Source organism: Megascapheus bottae, chromosome 5, assembly GCF_031878675.1.
Source record: "Megascapheus bottae isolate mThoBot1 chromosome 5, mThoBot2.hap1, whole genome shotgun sequence".
In the NCBI taxonomy this organism is placed as follows: domain Eukaryota; kingdom Metazoa; phylum Chordata; class Mammalia; order Rodentia; family Geomyidae; genus Megascapheus; species Megascapheus bottae.
The window spans coordinates 84,826,653-84,850,656 of record NC_143513.1 but is presented as its reverse complement, the minus strand read 5'-3'; the positions used below and the strand labels follow the sequence as shown (position 1 = coordinate 84,850,656).

At 46.0% G+C, this 24,004-nt stretch overlaps 1 protein-coding gene, 1 long non-coding RNA gene and 1 pseudogene across 2 annotated transcripts in view; 2 read left to right on the top strand and 1 right to left on the bottom strand.

Moving 5' to 3' along the window:
- Ptprn2 (protein tyrosine phosphatase receptor type N2) overlaps positions 1-24,004 on the top strand; it is a 228,394-nt gene that overhangs the window by 128,598 nt on the left and 75,792 nt on the right. The window contains exon 3 of the mRNA XM_090332458.1: positions 18,871-18,984. Coding sequence (XP_090188584.1) covers positions 18,871-18,984 — 114 coding nt within the window. The remainder of the gene's footprint in view (positions 1-18,870; positions 18,985-24,004) is intronic.
- LOC150063847 (uncharacterized) lies at positions 1,959-6,957 on the bottom strand. The gene is made up of 3 exons (XR_016535465.1): positions 6,851-6,957; positions 3,719-3,940; positions 1,959-2,877 (listed from the first exon to the last, which is right to left on the bottom strand). It is a non-coding gene; the product is annotated as an uncharacterized LOC150063847 (long non-coding RNA).
- LOC150063848 (rRNA N(6)-adenosine-methyltransferase METTL5 pseudogene) lies at positions 2,861-3,563 on the top strand (annotated as a pseudogene).

Below are 24,004 nucleotides of genomic sequence, written 5' to 3'. Positions count from 1 at the left end.
GGACACAGAGAAAGATATGGCTGCAAATGTGCAGTGATTGCATGAGCTATCTGGCCAGAGAGGGTTCAGAGCCCATGGCTGATGCTTCCTCATTTACTTAGTCTGTTCTGAAATTGGATCTCACATACCTTCAGAGTGTGTGTGTGTGTGTGTGTGTGTGTGTGTGTCTGTATGTTTCAATATCAAAGGGGCTCTCCTAGAGACAGCCTTTCTAAATTGCCTTTGTTTAAAATTTTAATTTAAAAACGAGCATGCAAGATGGGCACAGTGGCTCAAACCTGTCATCTTAGCTACTCAGGAGGCTGAGTTCTGAGGATCGTCGTTCAAAGCCAGCCTGGGCACTAAAGTTCATGAGACTATTATCTCCAATTAACCACCTGAAAAATGGAAGTGGTGCTGTGACTTAAGGGGTGGGGTGGTAGCCTTCAGTTGAAGAGCTCAGGGACAAAGCCCAGTCCCAGAGTTCAAGCCCCATGACTGAGAAAAAAAGTGAGCATGCATTAGTGATATGTGATAATTTCATATATGCACACATGCAGTGTAATTTGAACAAGTGTAAACCCCTCCATTATATTCCGATTCCTTCCTTTCTTTCTTTCCACCTTTTTTTTTTGCCAGTCTTGGGCCTTGAACTCAGGTCCTGAGCACTATCCTTGAGCTTTCTCAAGGCTAGAGATCTACCAGTTGAGCCATAACACCACTTCTGGCTTTTTCTATGTATATGTGGTCTTGTGCATGCTAGGCAAGCACTCTACCACCAGGCCACACTCCCGCCCCTCTCTCCACCTTTTGCAAATAGTTTTTGGTGGGTTTCATTGCACTGTTTTCACACATATACATACATACATACAGGTAACATACTTTGATCCTCTTCACCCTTATTCTTTCCTTTCTCACCTCTTCTCCCTCTAATTCCTCAGATAGTTCCCATTTTATATTCCTTCCAAATCATCATCATCATCATCATCATCATCATCATCATCAACAGCAAAATTTTAGTTCTAGGTTCTACAAACAATTAAGACTGAGAATATGAGGTGTTTGGAATTTTGAGCTTGGTTATGTCACTCAATGTGATAATTCCCAGTTCTATTCATTTTTCTGAAAAAATTTCATTTCTCTTTATGGCTGAATAAAGCATATATATACAAACATGAATGTGTGCATATGGATATATTGAAAGATGCACACACATACAGATAAACATATATTCCAAACTTTGCTTTTCTTTAGTTGTAAATGAAGTAAAATGAACTATTTTCTTTTGTATGTGTCATTTTTTAAAAATTTTATTTTATTGTTGTGGTTACAGTTACATTCATCAAGTAGTGGGTACATTTCTTCCTGAGCATTGTTTACCCCTTCCTGTGTTTTCTCCCATTTTTAATTTTATTTTATTGTTGTGGTCACATTATTACATTCATCAGCTAGGGATACATTACTTCCTGAACATTGTTACCCTTCCTGTGTTTTCTCCCACTTTTAATTTTATTTATTGTTGTGGTCACATTATTACATTCATCAGGGAGTGGATACATTACTTTCTGAACATTGTTACCCCTTCCTGTGTTTTCTCCCATTTTCCTTCCCCCTCCCACTCATCTTGTTTTTCCCTTACCTTCACATTTTTAAATACCCAAATAAATGTATATACAATATACCAGGTACCAAAGTCAGATACAGTAACAACATGAGATAAACCTTAAGGGGAAAAGAAGAAAAAAGAAATAGCTTTGCAGAGTATATTAAGAATAACAATCACAAAGATCGTTTCCATATCTTGGAGTTCATTTTGCTTAGCCTCATCCTATCTGGACATATGAACATAGGTTTTGAGCTATTGTGATCTAAAATGATTTTGAGAGCTGCTCTCAAGGGAAGTCAGGAAGTGGGCGCAAGGCCAGGATGAGGCTGTTGCCCAGCATGGATCATCAGTGGGCAGTGCCGGCAGTGGTATCCCAGGAGGGCTTGCTTTTTGGGTGGCCTGTGGTGAATGTGGGATAGCACCAGGCCCGGCTCCAGGGCTTCTTTTGCCTAGGAGCCCCTGGGGTGGTCACTAGATTTGAACCTTCCTAGGACCCAGGTCAACGCTTGCTGAGACTATACCTGATGGACAAGGTTTGCCTTGAACTTTGAAGTCTGTGAACTGGCTCCCTTCATAGCTACCTAAATGTGAGTATCTAGCTCGTAGCTCAGATCTCAGATGGAACCAGATAGCCAGGGTTCTTGTATGAGGAAGTGATGGTCTGAGCAGCAAGCAAGAACTAGAGCACTTCACAGACTCCCTTCGGCAGGGAGCAGATGTAGAGACATGAGTTCCTGGGGTCATCTTGAGGTTGGGTGAACATAGGTCCATGTAGATAATTATCCTGGAGCGGGTGGACATGTGTCTGTGTGTTTATCATGGAGGGGATAGTTAAGAGTCCACTGTGATCATCCTCAAAACACTGTCCAAGAGATCATTTGGGGTACAACACCCAGGTGAGGTTTAAGTCAAAGAGGTAGTAGGGCCTCTGACCTCTTAAAATGCCTGTGCAGGTCACATGGCCAATGAAATGGGCTGTGAAAGGAAAGAACTGCCCCAACTGGCTCAGGACCCCTAGCTCCTAGAGCTCAGGAATGCAAACAGAGATCCCAAGTATTCATGCAGGAGTCTCAAGTGAAAGATGTGCTGTCCATACTCTATAAATGAGTTCCTTGGGTAGAGAGTCGGCAGATTTAGAGGTCCATATGTTCAGACAAAACAGGCAGAGGGAGCGGCGCGTGAGCTTGGCGGGGGCGCCTGGGAGGTGTGGCGGAGAGGGGCCTTGCGGCCAGGCGTGGCAGAAACTCCGGCCTTGGTGGAAACTAGGGAGCAAAACAGCTGGCATATTTTCACTGCAGAAGTCGCACAGTAAAGCATCGTAAAAAGAAAAGAAAAATGAAGAAATTAAGGCTTAAGGAACTAGAGAGTCGCCTGCAGCAAGTGGATGGATTCGAAAAGCCCAAGCTCCTTCTAGAACAGCATCCGACCAGGCCTCACATTGCAGCATGCTTGCTCTATACAATCCACAACACATATGATGACACTGAAGATGAAATGGTTGCAGATTTAGGATGTGGTTGTGGAGCACTTAGCATCGGAACTGCAATGTTAGGAGCAGGGTTATGTGTTGGATTTGACATAGATAACGATGCACTGGAAATATTCCAGAGGAATATGGAAGAATCTGAGTTAACAAATGTTGATATGGTTCAATGTGATGTGATCTTATCTAATAAGATGTCTAAGTCATTTGACACAGTAATTATGAATCTTCCCTTTGGCACCAAAAACAATAAAGGAACTGATCTGGCTTTCCTAAAGACGGCTCTGGAAATAGCAAGAATAGCAGTATATACCTTACACAAACCTTCAACCAGACAGCATATTCCAAAGAAAGCTGCAGAATGGAAAATCAAAATGGACATCATTGCAGGTCCCTTTTGTTTTACAGAGCTTCGGTATGACCTTCCAGCATTATACAACTTTCATAAAAAGAAATCAGTGGATATTGAAGTGACCTAATTCACTTTTCTTTTTAAAAGCCTCCAAAACTAAAAAGCAGCCTAAAACCTAAGATGAATAAAAAAATTTTGTTTACTAAATAAAAAAAAACAGGCAGAGGACCCAGGAGCAGAATGGGGGTGATCTCTCCCATCACAGTCCCCGCTGGCACTGTTCCCAGGTGTCTCTTACCTTTAGTGTGGCCAAGGTAGCTTCCATAGGACTGAGACATCTGAAGACTTGGCTAACATAGCATGATGAACTCAGTGTCATTGTAGACGAAGAAGGGTCAGGGGTTGTTAAAAAGAAATTCCCACTCATCGGGCCGTTGCACACCATCTAGGCCTGGATGGTAGTTCATGGTCAAAGAGGAGTCCAGGCAGGTCAAGTGGCTGTATCCACAACTTCCCACACCTACGAGATGCAGAAAACAGCATTCAAACACCAGGCACCTGGGGGCAGAGGCAGGGCACTGCCTCCCACACACTGGCAGATCGCTTTTGCTTCTTCTCACTGGACATTTATTTGTCTTCATTACATGGAGACCTTTAAGGAAAAGGATGATAATAATTTTGGAGGTGGGCAACAGGAAATTTTAGCCTCATTTATTCGTTCATCTTGAACACAGTTTGAGCACCTATTTTGTTCAGGGTATATAGAGTGAAGTAGTCACAAACTTGAGTGGGGTAGACTACTGATTAATACCAAGCATCATAGTTAATACTTGTGAATAAAATGATTCATAAAAAAGGACATAATGGCTGGGCACCAAAGCTCATGCCTGTAACCCTAGCTACTCAGAAGGCTGAGATTTGAGGATAGTGGTTCAAAGCCAGCCCAGGCACTAAAGCCCATGCGGCAATTATCTCCATTTAACCTCTAGAAAACCAGAAGCGGGGCTGTGGCTCAAGGGGTAGGGTGGTAACCTTAAGCTTAAGAACTCAGGGACAGCACCCAGGCCCAGAGTTCAAGTCCCATGACCAACCAAAAACAAACAAATGAACAGGGACGTGATGTTGTCATCCTAAGTGGGTGGGTGGACGGACACCTGTGTGGTCATCCTGAGAGGAGATGAGCATGCATCCATTTGGTCACCCTGAGGTGGTGTGTGCACTTCCATATGGTCACACAGAATGGGGAGTGTGTGCTCATCTTGGGAGGGGATGGCACACGTCCATGTGGCCATTTTGGCCTCAGTGGGCACATGTCCACGTGTCACCTGCTCTACGTGGCGCACCTTGGGGTGGAGAGACATGCATCTACTCGTTCCTTCTGTGTATGGGTCGACAAGTATACAGTAGCTATTTTGTGAGCAGGGGGATGTGGTCCTGTCTCTATCAGGACATGTTGAAGAACACTCCTGTAAGATGTCCAATGTCCGCACTCTGTGTTTATGCTTGCAGTGGTCTGGCTTCCCTCCATCTGATGGTTGGTTGCTGTCTTTTTGAAGCTGTCACAGAAGGAGAGCTATGTTTTCAGGCTTCTGAGTTAATGAGGGTCTGGTCACACATCAGGTCTTTCTTTAGGCATCTGGATGCTTGCTTGAGCTGCCATTCTTAATCATATTTTAATTTTCAAATAAATTGCTTTCATTATCCTTTCATTTACATTACCATGTGTGTGCTATTGCTCATTAATGTTTGTCAGCTACTTTGCAGAGGCTTAGTTTTTAAATAGTGCTGGTTGGGATACAGTGATTAAAGATGATCCATGTGGGTTTTATAGACATTATTATTGGTTTTTGGTCTTTGGAAAACAACCTGCAGTGTTGTGGATCTTGGGTCCTCTGGATGGCAGTGCTTTTGAAGTGTTTGGGACTCCAGAGCAGTCCTTTGTTCTGATTGGAGAAGGGCTGTACCCTGGCTCCAGCTTGGCCCTCCCTGGGGTTGGCTGGGTCTCTGGCAGGGCTGTTTAAGGCCTTACTTTTCTTTACTGTTCATTAGCTTCACCAAAAGATCTCTTTACTAACGAGATACAAATGTAAGCTTTATAAAATCTATTACTTAAAAACATCATCTGCCCCTCTTAAGAAGCAATCCTAATTGAAAACCAAGCTATTTCCAAACAGATCGAGTGTTCTGCTAGGTTTGCATGCTTTTGATGAAGTGATGAGTGACAGCAGTGGAACAGTGACAAAATGGGTTATTGTGGTCTGGAGGTCCAGAGCAGGGGCCTGTCAGTCAGCCTGGCTGGGGATGAAACCTCCAGATGCTCCTGGTTTCCACAGAGAGTCCTTTATTTTGTATTTATATCTCAGACTCTTTGAAGTAGGGATGGCACTTGTCTTATTTAACTTTTTATTCATTTGGAAAATTTGTTATTATTTAAAAATTAAGGCAGCCAGGCACCAGTGGCTTATGCCCATACTTCTAACTACTAAGGAAATTGAGAGCTGAGAGGCAAAGCAGACAAATCCAAGAACTCTTATCTTCAATTAACTGGCAACAAGCAGAAGTGGAGCAATGGTTCCAGTAGCGGAGTGCCAATTGTGAATCGGAAAGTTGAGTGAGAACACCAGTGCAAAACTACCAGTGAGAGACCTGAGTTCAAGCACCAGTGCCAACACCACACAAATTATGATAATACAGTGTGGTGGGACATATTTATAATCCAAGCTACTTGCAGGAGGCAGCCAAAAGCATCACAAGTTTGAGGTCAGCCTGGGCTACAGTGATTCCTTGATTCAAAAAAACAAAAACAGGCCCAGTGATACCCTGCTTCAAAAAAAAAAAAAAAAAAACAGGGCCAGCACGGTGGCTCACACCTGTAATCCCAGCTACTCAGGAGGCTGAGATCTGAGGATTGGGGTTCAAAGCCAGGCCATGTGGCCTTGAACTGAAGAACTCAGGGACAGTGCTCAGGCCCATAGTCCAAGCTCTACGACCAACAATAAAACCAAAACCAAAACCAATAAGCTATGGCAAAATAAAATTTAAAATAAAATTTACCGTCCTATTTTTCCCCACAATACTGGGGTTTAAACACAAGAGTTTTTTCAGGCTAGGCACACACATTTCTACTCTGCTAAAACCCCCTCTTCCCCCTCCTCTCTCTCCCTCTCCTCTCCCTCCTCCCCTTTTTCCTTCCCCCTCCTCCTCTTTCTCCTCATCCTCCCCCTCCTCCTCTCCCCTCCCCTTTTTTCCTCCTCCCCCTCCTTCTTTTCTCTCCCTCCTTCCCCCTCCTCCTTTCCCCTCCTCTTCCTGCTCTCTCCTCCCCCTCTCCCTCTCCTCCCCCTCTCTCTTCCCCTTTCCTTCCCCACCCCCCCTTCTCCTCTTCTTCTTGTTATCTTTAGGTGCACAATTCCATGACATTTAGTAGACTCACATTGTATACAGCTGTCACAACTCTCCACCTGCACAACGTTCTCAAGTTCTCCAGTCGCTGGAAGCTTTGTCCCCAGGAGACCATACAGAGGGCCCCTGACAGGCCTGTTTTCCAGAGCTGTGGGGTGGTGCTGAGGTTAGAGTGGGCAGGGTGAATCTTGTGCAAGGACTAAGGGTCCAGGCAGTGGCCACTGCCTGAAGCCCGGGGCTGGGTGAAGAAGTAGCAGAGCATCTCTATGTTCCCTGCATGTCTTCATAGAGGCTCTGAGAGACAGGAAAGACAGACTAGTGCAGCTTCTCTCAGAGCTAAGGGTTGGCACAGGCGTGTGTGCTGGACTGGAGAGGAGCTCCCCAACCTCCACCACAACACAGGCTCCTTTCTCCCACCAGCCTAACAGTACAACTAGGGATGGAGTTGGAAGAGGAGGGGTCTTGCCTTGTGAATGTCCTCCTGAATGACTCTCACACAGGGAACAGTAAAGCTGTGCCCTCGTGCTGCTGCATAGGAACAAAGGAAGGAATGCTCTTCTGGGCAGCTCTGTGAGGTCTTCCACTGCCTGAGAAGGGAGAGGAAGGAGGGAGGGAGGCAGAGATGGAGATGGGGAAGGAGACAGAGATGAGGCAGAGAGAGACAGAGACAGAGGGAGGGAGGTGGGAGGGGGTCTCAGTAAAGCCGGTTAGGAGTCTGTCCTTTTTCTTTGTCCCCCAGGAAGATGGTCAGGAGCACTTTAGCTGGTGGAAAAGCAGACGCCTTAAGGCATGTGATGGACAGCTGCCTCTGTCCAGATAAGGTGAAGGCTACCAGACCCCAGCCCCTCCCACCGCCTTCCTCATCCACATAATGTGCTATTTTTGGTTTGAGCTGCTTCCAGCCCTCCTGTCAGTCTTTTCTATTCTCACCTGAATAGTTGACGGAAGGTTCTGGGCTGATAAGAGTAGGAGCTGGTTACTTGGCAACGCTGTGCAGAGCTGCTGATGGAGATGGGCTGCTGCAGATAAGCAGCCCCCTCTCCACGGCTTATCTCAGCACCCACAAGCTCTGCAGCAAGTGTGAGGCCTTCAGCTCCGCAGCCAGAGGGAGGAGCTGGCTGGCCTCAAGGCTGGTCTTCCACCGCAGCCATGTCAGGGCTGACCCTGAGTGAGCACAGTAGGGTGTCAGGATGGCCCAGCCAATCTGTGATGGTTGAACCTTCAGCTCTGGGAATGGGAATCCTGAAGAGGGAGCTGGTCCCTCACCCTGGGGCAGTGCTCTTGGTTCAGCAAAGCTCAGGTTTGCAAGGTGTTCACTTGCTACTGGTACTGCTGGGTTATTCTGTTTCCTGTTTTCTATTCTTTTGTTTTGTTTTTGTTTGATTGTTTGTTTTTGTCACAGGGCTTGAACTCTGGGCCTGGGCGCTGTCCCTGAACTCTTCAGCTTAAGGCTACTGCCCTATCCCTGAACCACAGCCCCACTTCCTGTTTTCTAGTGGTTAATTGGAGATAAGAGTCTCTAGGGTCTTTAGTTCCCCAGGTTGGCTTTGAACCACAATCCTCAGATCTCAGCCCTGAGCTCAGGCATGAGCCACTGCACCTATCCCTATTTCTATACTTAGTTCAGATATTCATATTCATTCTCATTCTCTTGACTCTGTGCCTCTGTCTCAGTCTCTGTGTCTCCCCCTCCGCAGACTTTTCTCATGTAATCTAGGTTTGCCTTGTAATCCTTCTACTTCCACATCTCAAGGACTGGAGTTACCAGTATATGCTACCATGGCAGGCTCTTTCCATCCGTAGTTATATGAATTTGTTGTAAATGACCTTTCCCTTAGAGCTGATAATAAGAATACCCTGTGTTCACATCCTCAAATCCTGATTGCTACTTTTGTTTGACCGTCGTTTGAACCTGATCATGGGGTTTCAGAATTGAAAGACAGGTTCAGGTCATTTGTTTCTACTCTGTTCTTTTCAGAAAAAGCAAACCCTGAAATCCCCAAGGGCCACACAGCCACCTGAAGATCTTGCCTCTGGTGCCAGATTCCTCAGACTACCCCAGCCATTCAGAAGTGACCATGGGGAGCTGGGCTGATCTAGTTCACATAGTGTGCTGTTTAGTTGGGCTGGTTCACAGTTTCCATGGTGACCATGGTGAGAGTGGGTTGGTCCAGTTTCCATGGAGACCATGAAAAGCTTAGTTCCTATGGTAACCACAAGGAAGTTAGAAGAAGCTTCCTCCTGCTGAGTCAGCTTCTCCTAATTTCCCCACAGAAAATGCAAAGAGGAATTTATTTACTAGAAACTCTCTTGTTTTCTTTAATCCATTTTATGTTTTGTTTTGTTAACCTGTGAGATATGACTGCGGATACTTTTGATTCTTCAAATAGAGTACAAGCCTCTAGCAGATAGAAGCTGTCTGGCTCGTCTTGGTCTTTCTTGGTACACAGCCTCAGTGCTGTCTGTGAAAGAGAGTGTGTATGCAGAGTCCCACTAGGCGCTCTGTGTTCACAGCATGCGTTGGCCTCTGTGATATGCCTGGTATCTCACACTCGTATTGCTTTTAGTTATGTTTGGCTTTCTTCTAAAAAGTTAAAAGGAAGAAAGCAACAGCAATAAACTGTAACTGCAATGAATTTTAAGGTGAAGGAAAGAAGAACAACACACTACCCACAGATGTCAGTGATGTTCCTTTAAAGTTCTTATGAGTTCCCTAGAATGCAGAAGAAAAAGAAAAATAATAAGTTAAGTAGGATTTTATAAATAATAATATATACTAGACAAGAAATATGAGTGACTATTTGCTCACTTGCTTTTGTAGTGCTGCAGGGGAACCGGGGCTTCCTGCATAGTTGCAGAAGGCTCAGGCTTTGGGTGCAGCTCTTTGGGTAATTTAGGGTTTAGGGAAATTTTTTATCAGTGGCTTGATATGGCTATTGTATAGGTCTTATATTTACAAATCTTTTACATTAGATATCTTGTGTTCCAATTGTGAGAGCGTTAATCTATTGAAATGTTATAAAGGCATAGCCAAGAAGACCTTTTCTGTTTGTTTCCATATTGTGAAAACTCAGTATGAACAAAGCCTCAGTTTTCCACATCATGAAAAAAGATTGTCAGGGCCGGATTGCTCTGCCCATGACAAGGCCTCATAGGAGGGGAGATGGTGACCAGACAGAGAGGGGTGCCCTGAGAGGTTCTGTATCCCACATGGAGGCGCTGGAAGCTTCCTGTGAGCGGCCCTCCCTCCATGATTGCAGAGCTGCCTGTGTGGGTGTCTCCTCTACCCCTGCCTTCCCTGGGGGGCCTCTGTGTTGCTCTCTGTTGTCTCCCAAGAGGTGATCCTGGGTTCTACATAGTCAGGGCAGCTATGTAGAACATGGTGGCTTAGGGGGCCCTGCTTCTGGTTTGTAAGGAGAGCCAGTTACATTCCCACAGGCCTCCCCTGGGCTGTCACCGTTCTCCAGTGTTTCGTCTAGTGGTCGAAGCTCCATGCCTCGAGCCTCCAGCACACGACCCGGTCCACGCAGCAGGGAGAGGAACACTGCCCAAAGCTGGCTGCGGATGCCTCTGGGAACAGGTGGCCAGTGACGACAGCTCAGAAACCTGGATGAGCAATCATTGTGTCCCAGAGACTTCCGCAGGGAGTAGTTAGAAAAGATCTTAGAGATATCTAATGTGGAAGTTTCACTTTAGGGGACAGAAGAATGAAAACAGAGTGTGCAAGGTGGCACAGAAGGCTGCTGGCTGAGATAGGACCCGAGGCTTCCCTCAAGTTCAGCAGAGATCCTGGGTGTATGACAAGTATGGTTTTACGTGAGTGTAGAGAAACTCTAAGCCACAAGTTCTACATAGTGCTTACTTAGCAAGGTGAGCGATGTCCAGCAACCATTCTGTTTTCAGGACTTTCTGACAAGCAAGTCCTGTGCCACTGGATGCTGTGCTCCGGGACCTCTGTTGCATGGACCCTAAGGGAGACACCACCTGAGTAATGAGCCACAGGTCACCTCTGGGGCGCCTTTGCTGTATTTTGCTTATTCTTGAATCAGACATGCCTGTTTTTCCTATATTTCTATGCAGCAGTTTCTGTAACTTCAGAGGGCATTTATTTTCATAAAGTTCCAGCAGAATACAATGTTACAGCATTACTTTAACAATCAGCACAGTGTGGCCACTGATTGTGGTATCATGTTCGGTAGGGGTCTGGGCTTCCTGTGATAGGAGCTGATACCCCTTGCTGGATAGTCAGTCTGGTGGTGAGCCTGCACTAGGCCAATTACTACAAGTTCCAGGGTGGTCTGGATTCTGTTCAGTGCCAGCTCTCCCAGCCTGGGCTCTATAGTGGTTCCTTTCATGCAGCTGCAGAACTCTGCGGCTTTCACCTATCTGTGTGGCCCTCAGTCCCTGCCCTCTGCTGTGGATGCTCTGGCTGGATGCTGGCTGTGCAGTGGAGGCGTCTGTCCTGCTGGTGAGGCGTCTGGCTGCGATGTAGGAGGGTGGGCCTTCCTGAATCTGAACTTCTGGTCTTAACTTGGGGATATGGGTGTGAAGTGGGTGTCCATTTAAACTTGTTCCGATGATGAGAAATTCAGTCTTAACTCATCACCAAGGTTAATTGCAGTTGGTATCCTACTGGGACTAACTTCTAAAATTTCTGCCATGAGCTCTGTGTCTCTGTGTTTCCAGTGCTTCTGGATGTTCACAGAATCAGGCTTGTGGGCTCACTTGGGCTTTCCGTGTGGTACTGGGAGGAACTGTGGTGGCCTCTCTGTTATTTATTTTTTCCAGCTGGACACAGAGCTCTAGGGTTTCCATCCTTGTCAACACTTGAGGTTTTCTATTTTTTGTTGTTGTTGTTTTCATGATAGCTATCTTAATGGATGGGAGTTTTTTTGTGTGATTTCCTGATGATTGGCTTTTCATATGTGTGTTGACTGTTTATATATCATCTTTGGAGACATGTCCAGGAAAATCTTTTTCCCATTTTAAAATCAGAAAAATTTTTTGTTGAGCTGCAGGAGTTTTTGATATATTTTAGATATTCTTTTTATTACAGACAGATTTGCAAGTAGTTTTTCCCTTCTTTGTGTTGCCTTTCCATTTTGGTGATAGTGTCCTTTGTTGCAAGAAAGTTTTTGTTGTTGTTAGTATTGGTGGTCCTGGGGTTTGAACTCTAGGCTTGGGCACTGTCCTTGTGCTCTTTGCTCAGGGCTAGCACTCTACCACTTTCAGCCACAGCTTCGTGTCCTATTTTATGGTGGTTAATTGTAGATGAGAGTGTCATGGGCTTTCTGCCTGGGCTGGCTTTGAACCACGATCCTCATTTCTCAGCCTCTTGAGTAACTAGGATTACAGATGTGAGCCACCAGCACCCAGCCAAAGCAAGAAAGTTTTTAATTTTGATGGTTAACATTATTTTATCTTTGTTTTGAAATACCTTTTTTTTCTTTTTACCAGTCTTAGGCCTTGAACTCAGGGTCTGAGCTCAGTCCTTGGGCTTTCTCAAGGCCAGCACTCTACCACTTGAGCCACAGCACCACTTCCAGCTTTTTTCTGTATATGTGATACCAAGGAATCGAACCTGGGTCTGTCTTCATGCATGCTAGCCAAGCACCACTATGCCAAACTCCCAGTCTGAAATACCTTTTAAATTGTTCCCCTTCTAAAAGGATTTCCTCTCTCTCTGTGTTTCTGGGGTTAAGTTCAGGGTCTCATGCCTCATAGGCAGGTATTCTACTATTTGAGCCACACCCCCAGTGTTTCAGGGAAGGTGTCTTGGTTTTTTCATATATTTTTTATTGTAATTAATAGAAGGGTTACATTATATTCACCAGATAGAAGGTGCATTACTTCACAAATATTGATACCCTTTCTCATGTCTTGGTTCCCATTTCCCTCCTCCCACCCCTGCCCCTTTTCTTGTTTTTCCCCTTCCCTATCCTATTTCAAATAACCAAATAAGCATATATACAATATATGATAGCAGATAACTTGATTGTTTTGTCAGGCATGACCCTTCTACCTCCACCTCTAGAGTAGCTGAGAATACAAGTGAGGATCACCACACCTAGCTTGTATAAATGTACATTTCGCACATGTGTATGTGAGTGGATGTGTATCTGTGGCATGATGTGTGTGCATATGTCTGTGCCTATGTGTGCACATAATTGTGCATCTGTACATGTGTGGATGTGTGTGTGCATGCCCGATGTCTCTTGTATGGCGGTATATACGTATGGTGTGCATGTGAGCAAGGATCCATGGGTACTTGTGTGTCTGCCTACCTGTGAGTGTGTACATGCATGTTCCTCCTGATGCTGCATCTCCTAAAGCCCACATGACAAGATGACTAAGTCCTAGTCCATTTGCCTCCCGGGCCACCCCACTGGGCTTTTGACGTGTCCCAGCCACCTGGGGCATCTTAAGCCTGAATTAGAACCAAGATTCCTAGGCCATCTGACCTAGAGAATGTGGCACTTCAGGGAAGCTGCCACGAGGGGTCACTGTTGCCACTCATATCTCACTCTTCCCCTGTGTGAACAAGTTTGAGTGCGGTGGATAGGGAGTGACTGCTTTCTGGAGGCAGCTGCCCTGGGTGGGCCGATGTCTCACTGTGTGTGGTGAGCACAGCCAAGCCCACAGGGCCCACCTCTGGAGGCCAGGTTTTCCAGAAAGCACTGTTCTGTTGATATGTTAAGCTGGGATTAAGTGCGCCAAATGTCTTCTCCACTTTTCCTGTGTACTCCTAGGGAGATGCACTGAGACTAAACTCAAGTTTTGTTTTGTTTGGGCAAGGTCAGACAGTGGCTTCATGGTGAACGAATACATGTTATGTTTATACAGTATTTTGTAGCTTGAGTGATGTCACAAGCTATTGTTGTGATGATACCGAGAAATAAGCAGGGTTGATGCCCCAGCCCTGATGAGTGTCACTGTTCTTGGCCCTCGCCAAGAATCTTGCTCATGGGATAGTTTATTTTATGCATATAGTGCTGGCCATAATTGCTTTCAGTCTTGAGTATATCCTCTTTGTAATGGTGACTTCTTTCTTGTTTCTTCTTGCTCACAAATTGAGGGCTTCATTTTATAGTTAGTTTCAAGGGAACTGAGCTAATGTATTGATACACATGAGCTATTTACCTGCATAAACCCTTTATCCAGATGACTGGATGGTATGTGCACAAGCCATGATGATTCACCCCACTTTCGAAGGCTGCATTAGGTGACAATTTGAAATTTATTAATTGCTAAGCCCCGTGGGTCTTCCAGGAGAGATGAAGAAATATAGAGGGGCTTGTGATAAATAGGTAAAGATGCTAAGAAAAGGAGGAAAGAAGATTGCATTACTGTTTGCCACAGAGCATACATAATTAAGAAGGGTCCCTCACACTCCATGAGCTGTCTGTGGCCTAGGCAGAGAGGGAAGCTGACAGGTCAACTCCACTCAGGTTTTCAGGAAGACAGTTCTGGCTCTGGCGTCTGGGGATTTTTCTCTCGGGACATCCCTCCCTCCACCACCCCATTTTTGTTTTTAATTTTGGTAGTTCTGGAGCTTGAACTTGGGGACTGGTCGCTGTCCCTGAACTTTTCAGACGAAGGCTAATGCTCTACCACTTGAACCACAGTACCGCTTCCGGTTTTCTGTTGGTTAATTGGAGGTAAGAATCTCACGGACTTTTGTGCCTGGGTTGGCTCTGAGCCATGATCCTCAGATCTCAGCCTCCAGAGTAGCTAGGATTACAGGTGTGAGCCATTGGCACCTGGCTAAGACGTCCTTTCTTGCAAACTTGAATATTTTGCCTAAGTACAGAGGCACCTTTCAGGGGACTCAGGTCAACTTGTTCTGACTACACTTCTGATGATTTTACTTGATTTGTGGCTGATCCTGGAGCAGCTGAGCAACTGAGTAGTTGCAGAGAGTAGAGGATTCACCTCTCAGAGCACCAGACCCTGGGAGGCCAGGCCCAGGCGCAGGCCCATGCTTTTTCCCAGGACAGAGTCTCCCTGGGTGTCTTTCTGCTTGGATAAAGCTTTGAGAGGAAGCACTCAGGGGAAAGCCAGCTTTCTGAGCCTAGGCAGAGATATTGGGGAAACAGGGCAGAGGGTCAGAGCAAACGTGTCATACCTGCCTGTTTGGAGAGTCCCCACCACCGGTCCTTTAGTTTGGTCTCAGGGCATCTGCTAGGAGGAAAAGACTTCTAAATCTAAGCTGGTTACAAGACATTAGTCTCCTAGCTAATGGTATGAGACATTTCCATGGACCGCCCAGCTTCCTTGCTTTAGGAAGTGTGACAAGAGCAGTTAATCTGTTCTTACCAGTGATTTGCAGGGGTGAGGTATCATATTAGCTATTGTGGGAAATGTGAAGTTGGAGCAAGGGTGCCCACCTTCCAGGAATTGACCATGTCACTGGGAGAGGATGGCTCTGGAGGGGGACAGGAGAGGAGCAGTAAGGCAGCTGTTGATGTGGAGATCGTGTATGTGCACATGTACACATAGGGAGGCATGAGAAAGCATGTGCTCTCACGTCAGCACACATACACCTGTGCATATGAGCACAGATGGATGCCCGTGTGTTAGTGTGAGTATGCACACACACACTGTGAGAGTGCTGCACCTGGATGCTCGTGTGTGTGTGTGTGTGTGTGTGTGTGTGTGTGTGTGTGTGTGTCCGTCCACACCTGCAGCCCCAGAGACCTTGAGAGAACCACAAGTCTGAGATGGTGATCCTGGATGAGGGACAGACCCTCAGAACTGAGAGAGGCTTGTGTCTGAGTTTAGGGTTAGCTATGCTTATGAGTGACAGTAACTTTGGCCTGTGGGAATGGTGCTGGTTTCAGCATCAAAAAAATAAACTCTTCTTATATTCTTCAAAAAGCTATTTTCCCTTTCAAATGGGACAGTGTGATACTTCTCCACCCTGTTTTAAATCTCTGTTAGTAAAACATCCCTAAGCAGCATTTGCATCTCACAATGCTTGTTTAATTCTGTTTACATCACATAGCTCGTGGCTGCCTTCCTTCCTGTATGTCCCTTCTTCTGTCTCCAGTACTGTGCAGTCTGACCTCTAGGTACTGGGACTCCGTTTTCTCTACATAGTAAAGAGTGTGGGTCTTCCTGAGTTATACCCAGTGCTTTCCTCATTCAAGTTCTCTTTTCCAGTCTTTTTTCTAGTCTAGAGGCAAAGAAATTCATCAGTTTGTTTCAACTAAAATACAACTATTGGTAAAAAAATATTTATGACATTGTATGCAACAAATCAGATTTAAAGAATGATACACAGTTAGAGAGAAATTAGAAAGTTCCAAATGATTTCAAAGGTGTCTGTGGAAGGGCAATTTTTGGCCACCTCAGATTTTTTTGTGCATTTACCACCAAGTTCACTGTGGTCTCGGGTGCTATACATTAAGGGAGCAGCTGGGTGGAGCTGAGCCTAGCGGGGCTCACACTTCCACGTCTACTGGGAGCCAGGTGGACACCCATCCTCCGGCGTGGCTCTGTCTGGGACACATAACCAGGAGACGCACAATCAGTGTGAATGCCAAATGCAGCAGCACTGACAAGTAGTTTGTGAACTCTGTGTTGAGCTGCAGGGACCGGGAGCTTTGTGAGCTTCATGCGCTCTGGCTTCCCAGGGCCCAGGGTTCGGATTGCATTCCCTTCTGCTCAGCAACTCACTTCCGTCTGTGGCCCGGGGCCTTGGTCATGGCACTCCCGTCTCACTTTCCTCTTTTGTGAGGTATAGGGTTAGGACTTTTAATGCTTCATGTAAGTCCTGGATACAATGATTCTACTTTCAAGGTGATTTCATTTGAAATTTTGTTTTTTAAGCACTCTTTAATTTCTGTCCTTTGCTTTGTTTCCTTTCTTCTTCCTAGTTTTCACCTCTTCCCCGCCTCACAAATGTACCAGCACAAGGCACAGTGCTCTTTGTATTCGATAAAAGCAAAAGAGCAAGGACAAACAGTGTGGCCTTGTCTGACACAAGCACAGCCTGTCTGTCATGCTGGGTCAGGAGCTCCCCATCCCCTACCCAGGAGCATTCCTCCTTTCTGTGGCCGCAGCATTTGTTGCAGTAAGACCCTGCCATGAGGGACAGTACAGTCAAGTCTAGTGCCTGAGGAAGACAGGCAGAGGGCTTAGCTTCTCCCTTAGGCCTTTGCTGGCTGGCTCTGCACAGCTGGGAAAGTTCTCTGTATCCTTCAGGTTTGTGAAGCTCCATAGAAATTACAAGATGCTTGCAACACTTAAGATTGCTGTCTGCTAATCACACAGAACTGTCCATGGTGAGCATATATGCAATATCAGACCAGCAATTATGAGTCAGCCTGGTACTGGGCAAATGTGTTTCTGTTAATTAAACTTGTTGCATTTGAATGGCTTTCTTCAGCTATACTGGCAGTGATATTGTTGTGAACAATAAAAGAAACCATTTCCCTTCTACTGGCTAGGGGTCTGCAGATGGCCGCCCTGCGTGGGAGGCACTAGTTCTTGAATTACTCCTTTGTGTGAGCCAAAGAAGGTAATTTGAATGCTTGAAACCCCCCTAGGAAGCACGCCTCAAAGTGAACAATTTGCCCAATAAAGACTAATTAGGGCCCAAATTAATTGGAGGTGTGGCTTGAAGGATGTGGACAGTAAAATCTGTCATTGCAGACAAATAGGAGAGAGTCAAATAAACCAATCCCCATTACCCCTGCTCTCTGCCAGCATTTCCCTTCCACATCATGGAAGAGCCAGGCCATCACCGTCACGTGGCTGCACAGAGGGTGCTTCAGCCATCAGCAACTCTGCAATTATAGGTATGTGTGTGCACACATGTGTGTATACATGTACATGTACACACATACACAAAATATGTATGTGTGTAGATATATAGTGTCCAGTTTTTGTTTAGAGAACTGGTGCTAAATCTTACTCTTTGTTACTGAGTTGTCAGAAGCAAGCGTCACATAAAAATTGTGACAATGAGCGATGTGTGGTTTGTGGGGGTTGAAGGGCTGACATTGATCAAGATGTATTCATAAACTGACATGTTTGTACAACTACTTTAAGATAATATTTTTAAAGGAAGACTGGACATCAGTGGCTCACCCATGTAATCTTATTCAAGGGGTTGACATCTGAGGATTACAATTCGAAGCCAGTTCAGTCAGGACTCTTATCTTTAATTTTAAGTTTCATTTTATTGTCAGGGTGATATTCAGAGGGGTTACAGTTACATGTGTAAGGTAGTGAGTACCTGTCTTCTTAAACATTGTCACCCCCTCCCACATTTTTCTTCCACTTTACTCTTTCCTTTAATTAGCCACCAAATTATCTGGAAGTAGAGCTATAGCTAAAGTAGTGGAGCTCTAGCCTTGAGTAAAAAAGCTCAAGGACATTGCCCAGGCCCTGCGATCAAGCTCCAGAATCACTATATACACATGCACACACATATACATGAATGGTAAAATGTGATTATAAAAATGTAAAGTGTAGGGGAGGGGATGAGAGGGCAGGGAAGAGCTGGATCAAAAATTCAAATGGCACTGACTTAATAGTGTTTTTTTTCATTTACGTTTATGTTTTCCATGATGGCTTCCTAAATCTGCTTAGTGGATTTCTGACGTTGTCCCTCAAAATTGTTCAGTTAGAATATCTGGAGGGGAAATGGAGCTGTGTCTCAAAGTGGCAAACAGCTGGCCTCGAGCACAAGAGCTCAGGAACTGTGCCCAGGCCTCGAGTTCAAGCCCCATAATTGACAAAAAGAAAAAGAAAGACAGAGAGAGAGAGAGAGAGAGAGAGAGAGAGAGAGAGAGAGAGAGAGAGAGAGAGAGAGAGAGAGAGAGAGAAGGAAGGAAGGAAGGAAGGAAGGAAGGAAGGAAGGAAGGAAGGAAGGAAGAAAAAAGAAAGAAAGAAAGAAAGAGAAAGAAAGGAAGAAGAAAGAAAGAAAGAAAGAAAGAAAGAAAGAAAGAAAGAAAGAAAAGACTAGCTTGCGGATATGTGAGTACGTCTATTCTCTGAAGATGAAATGTTAAGTTCATTCTCTTCTCTCTTTTCTTTCCACAGATGGAGTGTTTGGAAGGTGCCAGAAGGTTCCGGTGATGCACACATTCCGCTATGAGGTGTCACCAGAGGCCTTGCAGCACTTGAGGGTCACCCTGCAGAGGCTGTCTCGAGCAGGTAGGGCGTGGTGGCTCCTTGTCATGAGCTGCCGAGCAGAGACCTTGTTAGCTCACTGTCTGGGTTCCAGGCAGTGAGTTGCTAGTCATGTACTTTGCAAGCTTGTCCCCCCATTCAGAAGAGACCAGCCAGGGTTTGCACCAGCAAAGGCTCCCCAGTGCAACCTCTGCCCTGGCTGCTGTGAGTACATGCATTGCAGAACCTTCCATGCATCTTGGGGTGAGGAATATGGAAGCTGTTGCAGCAGAGGCTGCAGGAAGAGGTAGTCAGGTTGTCTGCAGTCTAGCCTGATCAGGTCTGACTCACCTGCTGTTGAGCAGTGAGAAAGTCTGTCTCATCCATAGTCCTTCTGCAGTTTTTTTTCTATGATTTTGCTAAGAAGATTCCTGTAAACTGTTTCCTTCTCAGGGACACTAAGAACATAGTTTAAAAGATGATTACAGTAATTTTTAAGTTACATTTTTATTTCCTATGTGAATAATTTTTAGGTGAAGGGAACCAAATCATGTGTCATTCTTAGCACCTTCAGGGTTGGATAATGCGAGAAGAATCCTGTCTCCTCTGCTCCCTGAACCAGGGACAGGCACGGCCACGGGCAGTTTCACAGCACAGAGCAAAGGAGTGGAATGCACGTGGCTCTTACAGGACTTACATTCTTCCAAGGGTCAACGCGGAGGTGGGACTTGGGACTGGAGCCTCCATTAAGAGCACTTGTGCTCTTCCCCATGGAACAAGCCTGGGGTCAGAGAGCCTGAGGCCCGCCCTTGCTCTGACAAGCAGCTGGCTAACTGCTGTTGGTGTTGTCAGGGTCTGCAGAATGACTTAGCCCAGCGGTGGCCTCCAGGTCTTTGAGCCATCACACTCCTCAGCAAGTGCTGGTGGCAGGCTTTGCCCAGAGAGCTGGCATGTGCTGGAGACCTGCCTCAGGCCAGGAGAAAGCTGTGCAGCCTGGGGCTGAAGCCCATGGCGCAGGCAGCGGGGATAGGAAGGGAGTGGGGACAGGAGGATGAGGCACCCGGGAGGCCACAGGTGGATGGATGATGGACCTGGGTCCTGGTGGGGAGAGGCCTTCCCCACAGGTCAGAGGGCCCCCTTTGTGTCTGTGTCTGACATTTATTCTACTCCAGCTGATTTTACTCCTTTTGGATAATTGAAGCCAGGAGGTACAAAGTTCACTACATAAACATTGCAAAGGTATTAAGACTTTTTACCTGAGATTCTCAGGAGATAGGGAAGGAGGGATGAAACACACTGTGCAGTCTCTCCAGGGCTGTATTCATGTTCAGCTGGGGGAGCAACTCAGTCTTCAAGGAAAGTGCACGGGCTCAGCAGCTGTTGACATTCCCTTTGCCCTCAGTGAGTGGCCCCATTTCCTGTAGCTCTGGGCCTGGCTGTGGCACAGCAGTTCTGGAGGAGCTGGCTTCTTAGAGTTTGTCACTGACTCCAGCCCCAGGACCTGGCTGTTCAGTCATGCAGTGCATTTCTGACATAATTCTCCTGAACCCCTTGGGTGACAGCTGTTGAGGCCCCTCTGGTAGTCCATGTCACCCTGCCAGCACCACACACACTTCTCTGAAGAGTGGCTCACAGGCATGAGGAACCATTGTGGCAAGGTGCCATCTGAATGCTCTGGTCCCTGGGGTCTATTTACATCTCCTAATGGAAACGGTTTCACCATCCGAGATTCCAACAGAACATTACTTCTCAGACAGGAGTAGACATTTTGCCTACTGGGTCTTTCATGATAATAACTAATGGGTTAACTCCCAATCCCCTTGGTTCCTTGACACAAGAATGCTGGTTGCAGGGAAGAGCCATGGACTAGATACAAATCCAGCCTTCTGGAGAACTTTGCGCAGCCCTGGAAGGTGTTCTATCCAGTTGGCACTGTGGCTGTGTCTTCCCAAGGCCATTTCTTGTTTTGTGGCTTCAAGATGGTGAGAAACAGGATATGGCCATTGGTCTTGTGAGCATGGGACATTACTGTGTTCTTTTGGCTCTGAAAGGAGTCTTGGTCAGATGTAATGCCTGCAGTGCCATTATGGTGGATGAAAGCATGATGTAGTTTTGGCAGAGGCAGTGTATACAGAGAGGAAAATCTGTATGCAGGGTGCGTAGGTATCTCCTCCAAGAAGGACAAAGTGCTGACCCTTCCATGACAGACAGGGTCCCAGCTCCAGGGCACTGGCTGGTACCAGGGAAGGGTGCCATGCTAAGGCTTGGAGTTGGTCTCTGTCTGCTGGCAGACTGGACCCTCAGCAGCAGCCTCTATCAGTCAACTTTGGTGAGTGCAAATCCACGTCACTTGGTGGCACCATGAGTGCCATGGGTGAGGCTGGTTGTGACTGGAGAAAGAGGCTGAACTAGCCACAAATGCGTTGTTCTATCTTTTTGATGATGAAAGTCGTCTTCTCTTGTGGCTGCTCTAAGTATTATCCACAGAGAGCATATGTATTTTACACTTTGAACACATCCAGAAAAGTCTGTTCAGTTGAGATGTGTCTCTTCTCTCAGTTTGTCACCAGTCTTCCAATCACACTCCTTCTAAGTCCATGACCTGTCAGCCGAATAGGAAGCCACAGCCATTTTATATTAGGTCATTTCTCCTCCCAGGGAACGTGAACGAGTGGGCTCGGTGCTCAGGCTTCCACCCTCTGGAGACCTTCCCTCCACCACGCTTGTGTATGCCCCAGAGGACATTCATGCTGTACCACAGCCTTGCAGATACCTGCATACCATGCCTGGCCCTTTGAGGCTACAGTCCACAGGGAACTGTTCACAAAGCTGTGCTGCGGGCTGCACAAGGAGCAGCTATACAGGGGCACAGGCGGATAAGCAGCAGTACCAGGAAGGCCCTGGGAGTGGTCCCGGACTCCAGGAGACCTGAGGCTCTGCTTGGCCACCAGTCCCTCCCATAGGTCTCTTCCCTAGGTGAGGCTCCCGAGCTGAGAATGAGGAAAGTTTTGAGGGAGGTGCTAACTACAGCTTCAGCAGGCAGGGAAGATGAAGGAGCTGGGAGACACGATGCTGCCCTGTGTAAAACAGCTGATGAAACGGAGCCGGGTCCTCTTCCACTGGGAACGCTGAAGGTCAGGGTGCCGAGGTGGACACAAAAGTTTGCATCATGACGTCAGGATGTCTCTTGCACCTATGGAGGACTAGAAGTAGGAACAGAAATTTACATCATGTCTTACACTCCTGAGTCAGTGATTCACTTCAACAGTAAATTTGGCTTTGAGATTGAGACAAAAAAGAATTTTGGTAAGAGACAGGGCCTGAAAATGCGCACATGCTTCAGAAAAACCTCCAAGTCCCTTCTGGTCATAGTACAGTCATGCAAAAGACAGACAACTAAACAAATTACAAATAAACTTTGTATGTGCCAGCACTGGGGCTTTGAGGCCCTACGCAGCTTTTTCACTCAAGGCTTATGCTCTATCACTTGAGCCACACCTCTACCTTTGGCTTTTGTCTTTTCACACCAGTCCTGAAGCTTGAACTCAAAGTTTGAGTGCTATATCGGAGTTTTTCCCCCCTTTATCTGCTCAAGGGTAATGCTCTATCACTTGAGCCACAACTTACCTTCTGAATTTTTCCACATAGTTTAATAGAGATCAGATTCTCATGAACTTTCCTCTCCAGGCTGGCTTTGTACTGTGACCCTCAGATCTCAGCCTCTTCAGTAACGAGGCTTAATTTCCTACTACGCCACAAAATGGAACTCAGTTTTCTTATTCTTGCTTGTTGCCAGATAAAAGAGAGGCCCACTGATTTTTCTCCACTCTTTCATAAGCTTTCTCCCACATTTTTTTCTTTCCTCTAAGAATATAGTGTTCTCAAGGACCTTTAAAACTAATCCTGTTTGGATTGTTTCAGTTCATATTTTTATGAAGTGATTGGATTGATGTGAGGAGAAGGTAGATGTGTTTCGTTTCACAGTTAAGATGTGGAGTCCTAATAATTTGGGTGTCAGTTGATTTCCCAGTTTCAGATGGGTTTGTTTTTTGTCCTGCTTTCACATTGAAGGGCAAGGCTAGAAATACTGTTTATCTTAGGTGGTGAAAAGAAGCAGTTACAGCATCTTGTTCTCCTGCCTTGTCAGTTCCAGAGTGTTTGTGGCATCAGAGTTGCTGGAGACTTGTTTCTTAAGATTTAATTCCTGGAGCCGGGTGCTGGTGGCTCACGGTTGTAATCCCAGCTACTAAGGAGACTGAGATCTGAGGATCACAGTTCAAAACCAGCCTGGGCAGGAAAGTCTGTGAGACTCTTATCTCCAATTAACCACCAGAAAACAGGAAGTGGAACTGTTGCTCAAGGGGTCGGGCGGTAGCCTTGAGCTGAAGAGCTCAGGGACAGCGCCCAGGCCCCAAGATCAAGCCCCATGACAGACAGGTAAAAAAAAAAAAAAAAAAAAGGATTTAATTCCTGGGCATTATATCCACTATTTTAGCCCTGAGCATTCTCAGGACCTGGACTGTAGCAATCCTTGTAAACAATTTGTAAAACAGTTTGTTTTTTTCTGTTCTTGCTGGTAGGTGTGGCAGCTCAGGTAGGCAGTGCTATGCTGGGTCTAAATCGCTGAGCTGCACTGTTTTATCAACAGTGTCTGGGGATGGTTGTCAGTGGGCTTGCTCTTCCCACTATTGGTTGTTACTAGAAACATCAACTTCTAGTGTGGGATGAAGAAATTCGTTTTTGTCTTTAAATATCTTGAAGAAGTATAAAGAAGTTTGTGGTGATTTAACTACTTTCCTCCATCTTAAAACAGGAGCTGGGGCCGGGAGTTTGGCCTAATGGTTAAGTGTTTGCCTAGCATGCGCAAAGACCCGGGTTCGATTCCTCGGTACCACATACATACAAAAAAGCTGGAAGTGGTGCTGAGGCTCAAGTGGTAGAGCTCTAGCCTTGAGAAAGTCCCAGGACAGTGCTCAGGCCCTGAGCTCAAGCCCAGGACTGGCACAAAAAACAACAACAACAAAAAAAACCCAGGAGCTGATGTCTTTATAGGTCTGTACTCCTA